General features: G+C 45.4%; 1 protein-coding gene across 1 annotated transcript in view; it reads left to right on the top strand.

Annotated features, from left to right (window-relative positions):
- The window catches only part of LOC139417394 (myelin transcription factor 1-like), a 64,096-nt gene that overhangs the window by 37,804 nt on the left and 10,159 nt on the right, over window positions 1–16,133 (top strand). The window contains exons 5-13 of the mRNA XM_071166664.1: window positions 1,799–2,121; window positions 2,348–2,916; window positions 3,010–3,457; window positions 4,371–4,505; window positions 8,014–8,104; window positions 8,284–8,412; window positions 11,415–11,629; window positions 11,779–11,981; window positions 15,884–16,123. Of these exons, the coding sequence (XP_071022765.1) occupies window positions 1,799–2,121; window positions 2,348–2,916; window positions 3,010–3,457; window positions 4,371–4,505; window positions 8,014–8,104; window positions 8,284–8,412; window positions 11,415–11,629; window positions 11,779–11,981; window positions 15,884–16,123 (2,353 nt within the window). The remainder of the gene's footprint in view (window positions 1–1,798; window positions 2,122–2,347; window positions 2,917–3,009; window positions 3,458–4,370; window positions 4,506–8,013; window positions 8,105–8,283; window positions 8,413–11,414; window positions 11,630–11,778; window positions 11,982–15,883; window positions 16,124–16,133) is intronic.

The raw sequence follows: 16,133 nt of genomic DNA, 5'->3' as shown, positions 1-16,133 counted from the left end.
GCCCTCCTGGGTCTCAGAACAACCCCCACCTACCCCCTCAGCCCTCCTGGGTCTCAGAACAACCCCCACCTACCCCCTCAGCCCTCCTGGGTCTCAGAACAACCCCCACCTACCCCCTCAGCCCTCCTGGGTCTCAGAACAACCCCCACCTACCCCCTCAGCCCTCCTGGGTCTCAGAACAACCCCCACCTACCCCCTCAGCCCTCCTGGGTCTCAGAACAACCCCCACCTACCCCCTCAGCCCTCCTGGGTCTCAGAACAACCCCCACCTACCCCCTCAGCCCTCCTGGGTCTCAGAACAACCCTAATATGTCCCTATCTGACACAGTGTTCTACGACGCTCCCTCTGTCTTACCAAGAAGACCCCTGTAGACCTGGGGCCGCTCCCTCTGTCTTACCAAGAAGACACCCTGTAGACCTGGGGACACTCCCTCTGTCTTACCAAGAAGACCCCTGTAGACCTGGGGACGCTCCCTCTGTCTTACCAAGAAGACACCCTGTAGACCTGGGGCCGCTCCCTCTGTTTTACCAAGAAGACACCCTGTAGACCTGGGGCCGCTCCCTCTGTCTTACCAAGAAGACACCCTGTAGACCTGGGGCCGCATCCTCTGTCTTACCAAGAAGACACCCTGTAGACCTGGTTCTGCTCCCTCTGTCTTACCAAGAAGACATCCTGTAGACCTGGGGCCGCTCCCTCTGTCTTACCAAGAAGACCCCTGTAGACCTGGGGCCGCTCCCTCTGTCTTACCAAGAAGACCCTTGTAGACCTGGGGCTGCTCCCTCTGTCTTACTAAGAAGACCCCTGTAGACCTTGGGCCGCTCCCTCTGTCTTACCAAGAAGACACCCTGTAGACCTGGGGCCGCTCCCTCTGTCTTACCAAGAAGACCCCTGTAGACCTGGGGCCGCTCCCTCTGTCTTACCAAGAAGACCCCTGTAGACCTGGGGCCGCTCGCTGCGTCGTGACTCCAGCTTATTGGAAAGATATTACAAATTACATTTATTTACATGTGTATTCATTCAAGAACCAATTTCCAGATGAACCGTGTTTATAGATTCCCTCCACTCCCTCTGTTTTCTAGGCTTTATTGAATTTGATCCTCCACTGCCTCTCGTTGTGTGTTCATTAAAGTTCCAGTCAGTTGGCTGTGATTGGTTGTAATGTAAGAGCGAGAACAGATCTTTCCTCCAGGCATAGTGCAGTACACTCAGCATCCCTCCATTATTCATCTCAGATCTCCATGGCATTTTAACTCATTGATAGGCATGTTTGTATTATTGTTTGGTTTGTTTTGTTTTGTTATGTTATGCTTTGAGTTTCTACCTCTCCATAAGCTATTTTTGATGCTCATGACTGAAGATGCACCCCTCGGGGTTCTCTTCCCCTCTCTCCCCCTCACTCCCTCTCTTCCCAATGTCCCCTTCTCCCTCTCCCCCTCCCTTCCCAAACACCTCTCTCTCCCTAACACCCCTCCCCCTCTCTCCCTCTCCCCCTTTCTCCCCAACACCCCCTCTCCCTCTCCCCTCTCTTCCCAACACCCCCCTCTCACTCTCCCCCCCTCTTCCCAACACCCCCCTCTCCCTCCCTCCATCTCTCCCTCTCCCCCTCTCTTCCCAACACCCCCCTCTCCCTCTCCCCCTCTCTCACCAACACCCCCTCTCCCACTCCCCTCTCTTCCCAACTCCCTCTCTCCCTCTCCCCCTCTCCCCCTCTCTTCCCAACACCCCCCTCTCCCTCTCCCCCTTTCCCTCTCTCTTCCCAACACCCCCCTCTCACTCTCTACCCCTGTTCCCGTGCAGTGTGCTGGGCTGCCCATTGGTCAGGAAGAGACGTCTGGCGGATGCTGAGGCAGAGCAGGAGCAGCCATCTTCTAAAAGGAAGTCCCACCCTCTAAAGCTGGCCATGGACGAGGGCTTCAGCGTGGACAGTGATGGGAACAGCGAGGAGGAGGTGGAGGGGGAGGCCAGTGAGGAGGAAGAGGAGGAGAAGGAGAAGGAAGAGAAGACAGAGGAACAACCACAGGCACAGCAGGAAGAAAAGCCAGAGGAGGAGGAGAAGGAAGAGGAGGATGAGGAGGAGAATGTGACAGAGCAGAAAGAGGAGAGCATAGATTCAGATGAAGGTAGGTGCTGTACACTGTACTGTAAACACACACCACCATGACTCACAATGAACCAAGTGATCATGATGTGTGACTCATATTAACGGGCACTGTTTATTAATGATGATATCATTCGGATCATGACAAGGAGGGAGTGGATGACAGAGAGGATGATGGTAACTACCATCATACCTCTCCTGTCCATTGCTGTTTCTAACTCACCGACGTGTCCTTGACTCTCCCACAGAAGAATGCATGATCATTGAGCCGGGATCCAGTAAAACAACATGTAAAACTGAGGAGGGGGAATGGCCTAAGAGAGCAGACTACTCCAGTTACCATCAGATCCTAGCCAACTCTCTACTGTACCTGGGCAGGGTCCCCGACACCGCAGAGACCACCTCACAGGCGCACGTTACCATGGAGACAGAGAAGGATATCACAGCTGTGGAGCACGCCACTGTGGCAGTGGAACACCCAGTAGAGGAGGAGGAGGAGGAGGAGGAGGAAGAGGAGGAGGAGGAAGAGGAGGAGGAGGAGGAAGATGAGATTGAGGAGACTAGGGAGGCTGTGACACAGAGAACCTTTGAGCACCCGTATTTCACTGGAGACATTCACCAGCAGCAGGACAAGGCTGAGGAAGATGAGGAGGAGGAAGAGTATGAAGAGGAGAGGAGAGAAGCAGAGCACCAGCCACAGGAGATCCTGGATGAAGAGGAGGAGGAAGATGACATTGAGGAGGTGGATGAGAGAGTGCACCCTGTCGTCCTGCCCACCTCTAACTCCATTAGCAGCAATGCAGCAGCTCAGGGACCAGCCACACAAGGGGACAGAACTACAGAGCACTACATGCCCAAAAGGACCAGCCTCCTTGAAAACTACAACCCCCACAGGACCAGCCCAGGGGAGAACTACAACCCCCACAGGACCAGACTCCTGGAGAACTACAACCCCCACAGGACCATCCCACTGGAGAACTACAATCCCCACAGAGTCAGCCCCTTACAGCACTACATCTCCCATAAGGCCTCAGCGGCCTCTGACATAATCGAGGTGCGCTCAGAAGATTCGGGGAAGGACTATGAAGATGAAGATGGTGATGAGGAGGAGGAGGAGGAAGATGATAGTTTGTCTCAGAGGTGGACGGATGAGTCAGAGACGTATGATATGACCCGGGGAAATCTGGGGCTCCTGGAGCAGGCCATCGCCCTGAAGGCAGAACAGGTGAAGGGGCCTCGCGACCTCCTCCTCCTCCGTCACCCCGCTGTCACCCCGGAGCTCCACCACCGCTACTTCAGCATGGACGACCGGCCCAAACACCTGAACGCCATGCGCAACAGCTGCTTCAGCAGCAAAGGTATGGATGGCGTTCCAATCAATCAATCAATCAAATGCATTTTATAAAGCCATTTTTAGACCAGCAGTTGTCACAAAGTGCTTTACGGATACCCAGCCTAAAACCCCAGAGAGCTTTACAGATACCCAGCCTAAAACCCCAGAGAGCTTTACAGATACCCATCCTAAAACCCCAGAGAGCTTTATGGATACCCAGCCTAAAACCCCAGAGAGCTTTCAAATAGAAACCCATTGGACCAGTCTCCCATATTACAATACATTATCAAATAGAAACAGACCACAGATACTCATCAGTGAGTTTAGAGGGAGGGAGGGAGGGAGGGAGGGAGAGGGAGAGAGAGAGAGAGAGAGAGAGAGAGAGAGAGAGAGAGAGAGAGAGAGAGAGAGAGAGATAATGAATGAAATTGGTGCAGTGTTTATTAATGTGTTATTGTTTGGGCCTAGTTGTGTCCTGGCACCGTTCCCATTTGTCATGCCTCTGACACTAACAGGCCGTGCCTAGTGGGGCAGCCTGTCCCAGTTCTACCCTCCTGTGGCGATGCTCATGTTCTGCCAAGCACTAATTAGAAGGCGCATGTCTCGTTAACATTCAATTTGGAGGCCAATAGAGCATCGCTTTCCCACCTCTTCCCTCTTTCTCCCTCCAGCATAGTAATAGTGAACAGGGATCCTCAGTTCTCTACTGTATACATTAATACTACCACTTATACAGTGTCCTTTTCACTCTTCAGTTTGACCAAATGAGTTCCCTGCTCCACACATACAAATCATCCACAAGACTATACACAATTAATTGTCTAATGTGTGCATTTTTCTGTTTGATTCAATGTGTATTTCCTGTAGTGTGTTTGACAGTGCTTTCAGGCAGATGGTTAAGCAGTGGTATGTTGTATATCTTCTAGCTGTCTCTACAGAGGGAAGCAGGCCAGAGAAGAGGGAGATCAAATGCCCCACCCCTGGCTGTGACGGGACTGGTCATGTTACTGGACTCTACCCCCACCACCGCAGTCTGTCTGGTTGTCCACACAAGGACAGGATCCCTCCTGAGAGTCAGTACCTATACCCAATAACAATACCTAGTAACCTATACACAATACCCAGTACCCTTTAACAATACCTAGTAAACCTTACCCTATACCCAGTACACAATACGCAGTAACTTATACCAATAAGCTATACCCAATACCATATTCCCTGTACCAAATATTCTATACCAATAACCTATACCCATTTCCCAATAGCCTATACTCTGTATCCAGTAGTCTATACCCAATACTCTATACCCAATACTCTATACTCTATATCCAGTACTCTATACTCTATATCCAGTACTCTATACTCTATATCCAGTACTCTATACCCTATACTCTGTATCCAGTAGTCTATACCCAATACCCTATACTCTGTATCCAGTAGTGTCAGGACCCGGTTACGAACTCGGGTCTCCGGTGTGAGAAACAGTCACTTAGTAAACTGAGCCACTGATAGTCGGCAGAACCCAGAAGATGAGGCAGAACCCAGAAGATGAGGCAGAACCCAGAAGATGAGGCAGAACCCAGAAGATGAGGCAGAACCCAGAAGATGAGGCAGAACCCAGAAGATGAGGCAGAACCCAGAAGATGAGGCAGACACAGAAGATGAGGCAGAACCCAGAAGATGAGGCAGAACACAGAAGATGAGGCAGAACCCAGAAGATGAGGCAGAACCCAGAAGATGAGGCAGAACCCAGAAGATGAGGCAGAACACAGAAGATGAGGCAGAACCCAGAAGATGAGGCAGAACCCAGAAGATGAGGCAGAACACAGAAGATGAGGCAGAACACAGAAGATGAGGCAGAACCCAGAAGATGAGGCAGAACCCAGAAGATGAGGCAGAACCCAGAAGATGAGGCAGAACCCAGAAGATGAGGCAGACACAGAAGATGAGGCAGAACCCAGAAGATGAGGCAGAACCCAGAAGATGAGGCAGAACCCAGAAGATGAGGCAGAACCCAGAAGATGAGGCAGAACCCAGAAGATGAGGCAGAACCCAGAAGATGAGGCAGAACCCAGAAGATGAGGCAGAACCCAGAAGATGAGGCAGAACCCAGAAGATGAGGCAGAACCCAGAAGATGAGGCAGAACCCAGAAGATGAGGCAGAACCCAGAAGATGAGGCAGAACCCAGAAGATGAGGCAGAACCCAGAAGATGAGGCAGACACAGAAGATGAGGCAGAACCCAGAAGATGAGGCAGAACCCAGAAGATGAGGCAGAACCCAGAAGATGAGGCAGAACCCAGAAGATGAGGCAGAACCCAGAAGATGAGGCAGACACAGCAGTACTAGAGACGGTGATTTAATAAAGAAAAAAGGAAAAGATCTTCAGGCAAAAATATAAATCCACAACGTCAAAAGTAATTCCAAGAGAAAAAATGTATATCCTCCAAGACACAAGGAAAATCCACAAAGTGGTAAGAACAGCAGGGAAAAAACAAACCTCAAAAGAATAATCAAAAATAAACAAGAACAAAACCAGAGTACCTCAAGAAAATTCAACTAGAGAAACAAAAGTTCACAGCATTGCTGGGGCTGGGTGCTAACATACAAACACAGAGCAAAGAACTGAGGAACACGAAGGGTTTATATACATTCAAGGGAAATGAGGCACAGGTGCAACTAATAACTAGAACAAGGGAAAAACAAAAAGGGTCAAAAAAGCACAATGGGGGCATCTAGGGGCCAAAACCTGAACAATCCTGGCCAAATCCTGACAAGTAGTCTATACCCAATACTCTATACCCAATACTCTATACCCAATACTCTATACCCAATACTCTATACCCAATACTCTATACCCAATACTCTATACCCAATACTCTATACCCTATACTCTATACCCAATACTCTATACCCAATACTCTATACCCTATACTCTATACCCAATACTCTATACCCAATACTCTATACCCAATACTCTATACCCAATACTCTATACCCTATACTCTATACCCAATACTCTATACCCAATACTCTATACCCAATACTCTATACCCAATACTCTATACCCTATACTCTATACCCAATACCCTATACCCAATACTCTATACCCAATACTCTATACCCAATACTCTATACCCAATACTCTATACCCTATACTCTATACCCAATACTCTATACCCTATACTCTATACCCAATACTCTATACCCAATACTCTATACCCTATACTCTATACCCAATACCCTGTACCCAATACCCTATACCCAATACTCTATACCCAATACTCTATACCCAATACTCTATACCCAATACTCTATACCCAATACCCTATACCCAATACCCCATACCCAATACTCTATACCCAATACCCTATACTCAATAGCCTATACTCTATACCCTATACGATATACCCAATACCCTATACTCTATCCTCTATACCCTATACTCTATACCCAATACTCTATGCTCTATACTCTATACCCTATACCAAATACTCTATGATCTATACTCTATGCTCTATACTCTATACTCTATACCAAATACCCAATACCCTATACTCTATAAGCTATACCCTACACCCAATACTCTATACCCACTACTCTATACTCTATACCCTATACTCTATACCCAATACCCAATACCCAATACTCTATACCCCATAACCCAATACTCTATACCCAATATCCCTTAACCCTTAACCCAATACCCTATACACCATACCATATACCCAATACCCTCTCCAAGTCACACAGGAAAAAACACATTCTTGTATGTGACAGAGTAGAGAACGTGTTAATAATAATAATAATCTTAATAGTATTAATAATAGTAATAATAGTAATAATATAATCATAATAATAATGGTATTAATCATTGTAATATAATAGTAATAATAATAATAGTATAATAATAGTAATAACAATAATAATCTTAATAATAGTAATAATAGTAGTAATATAATAATAATAATAATAATAATGGTATTAATAATAGTAATAGTAATAATAATAATAATCTTAATAATAGTAATAATATAATAATAATAATGGTATTAATAATAGTAATAATAATAGTAATACTAATAGTAACAATAATAATATTATAATCATAATAATAATCATAATAATCATCATAATAATATTATAATATACTAATAATAGTAATAATAATCATAATAATAATATAATCATAATATTATAATCCCATAATAATACTATAATCATAATCATAATGTAATAGTAATAATAATAATAATATAATCATAATATAATTATTATAATAGTAATAATAATAATTCCATAATAATATTATAATCATAATAATAATAATATAATCATAATAATAATAATAATAATAATATAATAGTAATAGTAATAATAATATAATAATAATAATATAATAATACTAGTAACAATAATAATATAATAATACTAGTAATAATCATTATATAATCATTATATAATATAATAGTAATAATAATAATATCATAGTAATAATAATATAATAATAATAATAATAATAATATAATAATATAGTAATACTAATAATCATAATATTCTTCTGTGTCTGTGTCCTCTCCAGTCCTGGCCATGCATGAGAACGTGCTGAAGTGTCCTACTCCAGGCTGCACTGGACAGGGTCATGTTAACAGCAACCGTAACACCCACCGCAGGTACTCTACAATATGTGTGTGTGTGTGTGTGTGTGTGTGTGTGTGTGTATCAGTATATGTTAATCTATATGAATGCATGTTCTGTATGTGTCACTCTAAATCAGTTTGATGTAGACATACATTGACAGCAGCCTGACTTCTCCTCAGCATTCACTCTCTCCTCTTATTGGTTATCCCAGTTTGTCAGGATGCCCCATCGCAGCCGCAGAGAAGCTGTCCAAGAGCCTCAACCTTGACAAGCAGCATCTCTCCCAGCCAATCAGAGAGCACCTCAAAGAAAGTCCCAACAACAATGACCGAGTCCTGAGGTAATGATTGGTCACCTCTCTGTCTCTCTCTGTCTCTCTCTGTCTCTCTCTGTCTCCTCTCTCTCTGTCTCCTCTCTCTCTCTCTCTCTCTCTCTCTGTCTCTCTCTCTCTCCATATCTCTCTAGTGGGTACAGGCAGTTCACAGTAGAGGTCGACTGATTATAATTTTTCAACGCCGATACCGATACCGATTTATTGGAGGACAAAGAAAGCCGATACCAATTAATCAACCAATTTTTTAAAAATGTATTTGTAATAATGACAATTATAACAATACTGAATGAACAATTATTTGAACGTAATATAATACATCAATAAAATACATTTAGCCTCAAATAAATAATGAAACGTTCAATTTGGTTTAAATAATGTATAAACAAAGTGTTGGAGAAGAAAGTAAAAGTGCAATATTTGCCATATAAGAAAGCTAACGTTTCAGTTCCTTGCTCAGAACATGAGAACATATGAAAGCTGGTGGTTCCTTTTAACATGAGTCTTCAATATTCCCAGGTAAGAAGTTTTAGGTTGTAGTTATTATAGGAATTATAGGACTATTTCTCTCTATACGATTTGTATTTCATATACCTTTGACTATTGGATGTTCTTATAGGCACTTTAGTATTGCCAGTGTAACAGTATAGCTTCCGTACCTCTCCTCGCTCCTACCTGGGCTCGAACCAGGAAGACAACGAAAACAGCCACCCTCGAAGCAGCGTTACCCATGCAGAGCAAGGGGAACAACTACTCCAAGTCTCAGAGCGAGTGACGTTTGAAACGCTATTAGCGCGCACCCCGCTAACTAGCTAGCCATTTCACATCACATCGTTACACCAGCCTAATCTCAGGAGTTGATAGGCTTGAAGTCATAAACAGCAGAGCTGCTGGCAAAACGCACGAAAGTGCTGCTTGAATGAATGCTTATGAGCCTGCTGGTACCTACCATCGCTCAGTCTGACTGCTCTATCAAATCATAGACTTAATTATAACATAATAACACACATAAATACGAGCCTTAGCTCATTAATATGGTCAAATCTGGAAACTATCATTTAGAAAACAAAATGTTTATTCTTTCAGTGAAATACGGAACCGTTCTATATTTTATCTAACAGGGGGATCCCTAAGTCTAAATATTCCTGTTACATTGCACAACCTTCAATGTTATGTCATAATTACGTAAAAATTCTGGCAAATTAGTTCGCAATGAGCCAGGCTGCCCAAACTGCTGCATATACCCTGACTCTGCGTGCAATGAACGCAAGAGAAGTGACACAATTTCACCTGGTTAATATTGCCTGCTAACCTGGATTTCTTTTAGCTAAATATGCAGGTTTAAAAATATATACTTCTGTGTATTGATTTTAAGAAAGGCATTGATGTTTATGGTTAGGTACACGTTGGCGCAACGACAGTCCTTTTTCGCGAATGCGCACTGCATCGATTATATGCAACCATCATCAACCATGTGTAGTTATAACTAGTGATTGTGATTGATTAAGTTTAATGCTAGCTAGCAACTTACCTTGGCTCCTTACTGCATTCGTGTAACAGGCAGGCTCCTCGTGAGGCAGGTAGTTAGAGCGTTGGACTAGTTAACCGTAAGGTTGCAAGATTGGATCCCCGAGCTGACAAGGTAAAAATCTGTCTTTCTGCCCCTGAACAAGGCAGTTAACCCACCGTTCCTAGGCCGTCATTGAAAATAAGAATGTGTTCTTAACTGACTTGCCAATTTAAATAAAGATTAAATAAAGGTGTAAAAAAATAAAAATACCGATTTCCGATTGTTATGAAAACTTGAAATGGGCCCTAATTAATCGGCCATTCCGAATAATCGGTGGACTTCTAGTTCACAGAGACTTTATACAGTATCTGCTGTAACCTTGACTGCTCAACACCACTTGTGTTGTTGTCAATTGTGAAACCCCGTGCGAAGTGTCCATCAGGACACCACAGTTTTAGCTCTACTGCAATGATGTGTTTTTGTCATGTCACCCTCTATTCACCCTCATCATGCCAAAATAATTATAATTACTGTTAACGACCAGACAGCGGTATTATGCTAAGTACATGCTCCTTTCTTGGTATTTTCATTAATAATGCCGCCCGATAAGATAATTATGCGAGTTACAGGGCATTGAGAGGATAGGGGGCAATAATTGCTTTCCTTGAGGAACCTCGTCTGTGGTCCGACAAAACAGACAAGCATTAAAACATAAAACCTTGTTTTTTTCCCCCCATTGTCATTCAAATGAGCTGGTCTGTTATGTGTGCAGAGAACACACCAGAGATGGCTAAGTATGTCACATGATATCCTTTTAATAATGGAATCCACATTGAATAAAAAGAGAGAGAGGGTATCCCAGTGATCAATGGGCAGAAAGCACGCCACTCAGTTCACCACTGTCTGTCTAGGAACACAACAGAAGCCATCTCCTCCCAGCCTGCCTGTGTGTCTATGAACACAACAGAAGCCATCTCCTCCCAGCCTGCCTGTCTGTCTATGAACACAACAGAAGCCATCTCCTCCCAGCCTGCCTGTGTGTCTGTGAGCCGAGAGAGAGAGAGAGAGAGAGAGAGAGACGGAGAGAGACAGCTGTTTGAACCGTGATGTCATAGCCAAGGGCAGCTCTGATAGGATGGCTTGTGACTACTGTCTGTGACCAGCGATATGGGGTTGTTTATGGTGATAAGGAGAGGGAAAACAGTGGGCTACACTGTCCCCTCCCAGGACCCTCTCGTGTGTCAGTGGAGTTAACCCCAACAGGTCTGACAAAAGCCCTGGCACCCCATAAAAACTATAGGGTTTAAAGCTCATAAATTCCATGCTCTACAATATGTAAATGTCCCCTCTGTTGATTAGATAGCTTTTAATCCTGCCCCTCTCTCTCCTGAGATAATGACCTGCCCTGTGATTGGTCTCTCTCTCTCTCTCTCTCTCTCTCTCTCTCTCTCTCTCTCTCTCTCTCTCTCTCTAACTCTCTCTCTCTCTCTCTTTCTTCTAGGCCCATGTGTTTTGTGAAGCAACTGGAGGTGCCTCATTATAGGCAGTACAGGCCCAACATGATACCCGCCACACCTCGTGCCAGCCTGGCCAAGGAGCTGGAGAAGTACTCCAAGGTCTCCTTTGATTATGCAAGCTTCGACTGTCAGGTGTTTGGAAAGCGTGTGCTTGCATCAAATATACCGACCAGCGAAACCTCACCCAAAGCCTTCAAATGTAAGGAAACGGGATGTTGTACTAACAGCCATATATGTATATTAAACCTATGCATGCATACATATATACATAAATATATACAGTACCAGTCAAAAGTTTGGACAAACATACAGGACGAGATGATATATCTCTGTTTCTTTGCTCCTCAGCTAAAGTCTCGTCCCCAAAGTCTTCTTCTCCCAGCCTCAGCCTGCATGGAGGCTATGGGAAGACAGCCTCCTCTTCTGCCTACGACTACTCCCATGAAGCCCAGGCAGCCCACATGGCCGCTACAGCCATCCTCAACCTGTCCACGCGCTGCTGGGAGAGGCCTGAGAACCTGAGCACCAAGCACGAGGACTTGGCTAGCAAGGTAGGCCTCCTATCACTATAGTAACCTCACCTCTATATCAACCTTCACTAGGTCAAGGCACTGTACTGTAGACCTCCTATCACTATAGCAACCTCATCTCTATAACAACCTTCACTAGGTCAGCAAAAGACAGGACTGTAGATCTCCTATCACTATAGCAACCTCACCAAAATAGCAACCTTCACTAGGTCAGCAAAACACTGTACTGTAGACCTCCTATCACTATAGCAACCTCACTTCTATAGCAACCTTCACTAGATCAGCAAAACACTGTACTGTAGACCTCCTATCACTATAGCAACCTCACCCCTATAACAACCTTCACTAGGTCAGCAAAACACTGTACTGTAGATCTCCTATCACTATAGCAACCTCACCCCTATAACAACCTTCACTAGGTCAGCAAAACACTGTACTGTAGATCTCCTATCACTATAGCAACCTCACCCCTATAACAACCTTCACTAGATCAGCAAAACACTGTACTGTAGATCTCCTATCACTATAGCAACCTCACCCCTATAACAACCTTCACTAGGTCAGCAAAACACTGTACTATAGGCCGGTTTTGAGTAGGCTGCATAGATTTCATGACTAGAAGCTCAAAAGACGAAAACGTCATTTTTTTTTTTTTGTAAATTGAAATTTGCTATCGTAAATGTTAGCAACACCTCCGCCTTTGCGGGATGCACGGGGGATATGGTCACTAGTGTAGCCAGGAGGTGAGGCCTCATTTAACACAGTAAATTCATCAGGCTTAAGCCATGTTTCAGTCAGGCCAATCACATCAAGATTATGATCAGTGATTAGTTCATTGACTATAATTGCCTTTGAAGTAAGGGATCTAACATTAAGTAGCCCTATTTTGAGATGTGAGGTATCACATCTCTTTCAATAATGACAGGAATGGAGGAGGTCTTTATCCTAGTGAGATTACTAAGGCGAACACCGCCATGTTTAGTTTTGCCCAACCCAGGTCGAGGCACAGACACGGTCTCAATGGGGGATAGCTGAGCTGACTACGCTGACTGTGCTAGTGGCAGACTCCACTATGCTGGCCGGCTGGCTAACAGCCTGCTGCCTGGCCTGCACCCTATTTCATTGTGGAGCTAGAGGAGTTAGAGCCCTGTCTATGTTGGTAGATAAGATGAGAGCACCCCTCCAGCTATGATGGAGCCCGTCACTCCTCAGCAGGTCAGGCTTGGTCCTGTTTGTGGGTGAATCCCAGAAAGAGGGCCAATTATCTACAAGTTCTATCTTTTGGGAGGGGCAGAAAACAGTGTTCAACCAGCGATTGAGTTGTGAGACTGCTGTAGAGTTCATCACTCCCCCTAACTGGGAGGGGGCCAGAGACAATTACTCGATGCCAACACATCTTTCTAGCTGATTTACACGCTGAAGCTATGTTGCACTTGGTGACCTCTGACTGTTTCATCCTAACATCGTTGGTGCCGACGTGGATAACAATACCTCTATACTCTCTACACTCGCCAGTTTTAGCTTTAGCCAGCACCATCTTCAGATTAGCCTTAACGTCGGTAGTCCTGCCCCCTGGTAAACAGTGTATGATCGCTGGATGATTCGTTTTAAGTCTAATACTGCGGGTAATGGAGTTGCCAATGACTAGAGTTTTCAATTTGTCAGAGCTAATGGTGGGAAGCTTCGGCGTCTCAGACCCCGTAACGGGAGGAGTAGAGACCAGAGAAGACTCGGCCTCTGACTCCGACTCAGCTGCTTAATGGGGAAAACCGGTTGAAAGTTTCTGTCGGCTGAATGAGCGACACCGGTTGAGCATTCCTACAGCATTTCCCTCCAGAAACCGTGAGAAAGTTGTCCGGCTGCGGGGACTGTGCCAGGGGATTTATACTAACGTTACTATCTGTACTTACTGGTGGCACAGACGCTGTTTCATCCTTTCCTACACTGAAATTACCCTTGCCTAACGATTGCGTCTGAAGCTGGGCTTGTAGCACAGCTATCCTCGCTGCAAGGCGATCGTTCTTCTGTATATTATGAGTACAGCGACTGCAATTAGAAGGAATCATGTTAATGTTACTATTTAGCTTCGGCTGTTGGAGGTCCTGACGAACCACGTCCAGATAAAGCGTCCGGAGTGAAAAAGTTGAGGGAAAAAACAAAAATATAAACGGTAATTAAAAATAAATAACCGTAGAGTTGTCAGGTAGCATATTTGGTTGGCAACAAAACGCACAGCAACACGTAAACAAGTCTGCAAGTTGTGACCGGAAATGACGTGATCAACTTCTCTTGTTTTCTATCCCTCAATCTTTTTCATGCTGTTGTTGAATTCGGCCAGCTGCCAGTTCCTGGCCGCACCAGGTAGTCTTTTTTCATTATCTTCCGGCTGGATCGCTCTCTCTCTTTCTATCACTCCCTCTCTCTGTCTCTCTTTCTCTCTCTGTCTCTCCCTCTCTCTCTCTCTCTCTCTCTCTCTCTCTCTCTCTCTCTCTGTCTCTATCTCTATCTCTCTCTCCCTCTCTGTCTCTCTCTGTCTCTCTCTCTCTCTGTCTCTCTCTCTCTCTGTCTCTCTCTGTCTCTGTCTCTCTCTGTCTCTCTCTGTCTCTCTCTGTCTCTCTCTGTCTCCGTCTCTCTCTCTCTCTATCTATCTCAATTCAATTCAAGGGGCTTTATTAGCATGGGAAACATGTGTTAACATTGCCAAAGCAAGTGAGGTAGATAATATACAAAAGTAACATAAACAATAACAATTAACAGTAAACATTACACATACAGAAATTTCAAAACAATAAAGACATTACAAATGTCATATTATTCATATATATATATATACAGTGTTGTAACAATGTACAAATGGTTAAAGAACACAAGGGAAAATAAATAAGCATAAATATGGGTTGTATTTACAATGGTGTTTGTTCTTCACTGGTTGCCCTTATCTTGTGGCAACAGGTCACAAATCTTGCTGCTGTGATGGCACACTGTGGAATTTCCCCCAGTAGATATGGGAGTTTATCTCTCTATCTCTCTCTCCCTCGCTATCTCTCTCTGTCTCTCTGTCTCTCTCTGTCTCTCTCTGTCTCTCTCTCTCTCTCTCTCTCTCTCTCTCTCTCTGTCTCTCCCTCTCCCTCTCTCTGTCTTTCTCTCTCTCTGTCTCTGTCACTCTCTCTATCTCTCTATCGCTATCTCTATCTCTCTCTCTCTCTCTCTCTGTTCCTCCCTCCCACCTCTTTTCCAGGGCCCGTTCTGGGACCAGGGACCGTTCTGGGACCAGGGCTGGTTCTGGGACCAGGGCTGGTTCTGGGACCAGGGCCCGTTCTGGGACCAGGGCTGGTTCTGGGACCAGGGCCCGTTCTGGGACCAGGGCTGGTTCTGGGACCAGGGCCCGTTCTGGGACCAGGGCCCGTTCTGGGACCAGGGCTGGTTCTGGGACCAGGGCCCGTTCTGGGACCAGGGCTGGTTCTGGGACCAGGGCCCGTTCTGGGACCAGGGCCCGTTCTGGGACCAGGGCTGGTTCTGGGACCAGGGCCCGTTCTGGGACCAGGGCTGGTTCTGGGACCAGGGCCCGTTCTGGGACCAGGGCCCGTTCTGGGACCAGGGACCGTTTCTCTCTCTCCCCACAGCCTCCATGTCACGGCACACTGCTTTGATTTCTCTGGCTCCTCTACAACCCATTTCATATTAATACTAAACAAGAGGCCTGTTTCCCTGGTCCCCCCCTTTAGACGATCTGCCAAAACAAATGGTGCTTGAACAGCACTGTTGGCAATGTTATGTCCATTGTACATTGGAGATTACAGACGTGTCTAACAGAGACAGGTGGTGCATCAAGATCACTGGGAATAGACTTGCATGTGATAGACTGTGGTGTGCCAAGGTTATGTGATTGTGATTGTCATCACCACTATCTTTTCCCTATGCAGGACATCGGGGTGGATGAAAATGGCACTCTGGACCTGAGCATGAAGAAGCCCGTCAAACGAGAGGGTACCAGCCCAGGGTTGTGTTCCCCGGACCCCTCCTCCTCCTCTTCCTCCCTGCACCACGGAGGCAGCAGTGGCATGACCTCGCCCCACACAGGCCACGCCTACAAACAGGAACAGTGGGAGGAGCCTCTGGACTACACGAAACCCAACCGCCAGCGAGAGGAGGATGTAGAGGAGGTCTGTTCTC

The sequence above is a fragment of the Oncorhynchus clarkii genome, chromosome 9 (assembly GCF_045791955.1).
Source record: "Oncorhynchus clarkii lewisi isolate Uvic-CL-2024 chromosome 9, UVic_Ocla_1.0, whole genome shotgun sequence".
Taxonomy (NCBI): Eukaryota; Metazoa; Chordata; class Actinopteri; order Salmoniformes; family Salmonidae; genus Oncorhynchus; species Oncorhynchus clarkii.
The sequence above is the reverse complement of the archived record's forward strand: the minus strand, read 5'-3'. Positions and strand labels throughout refer to the sequence as shown.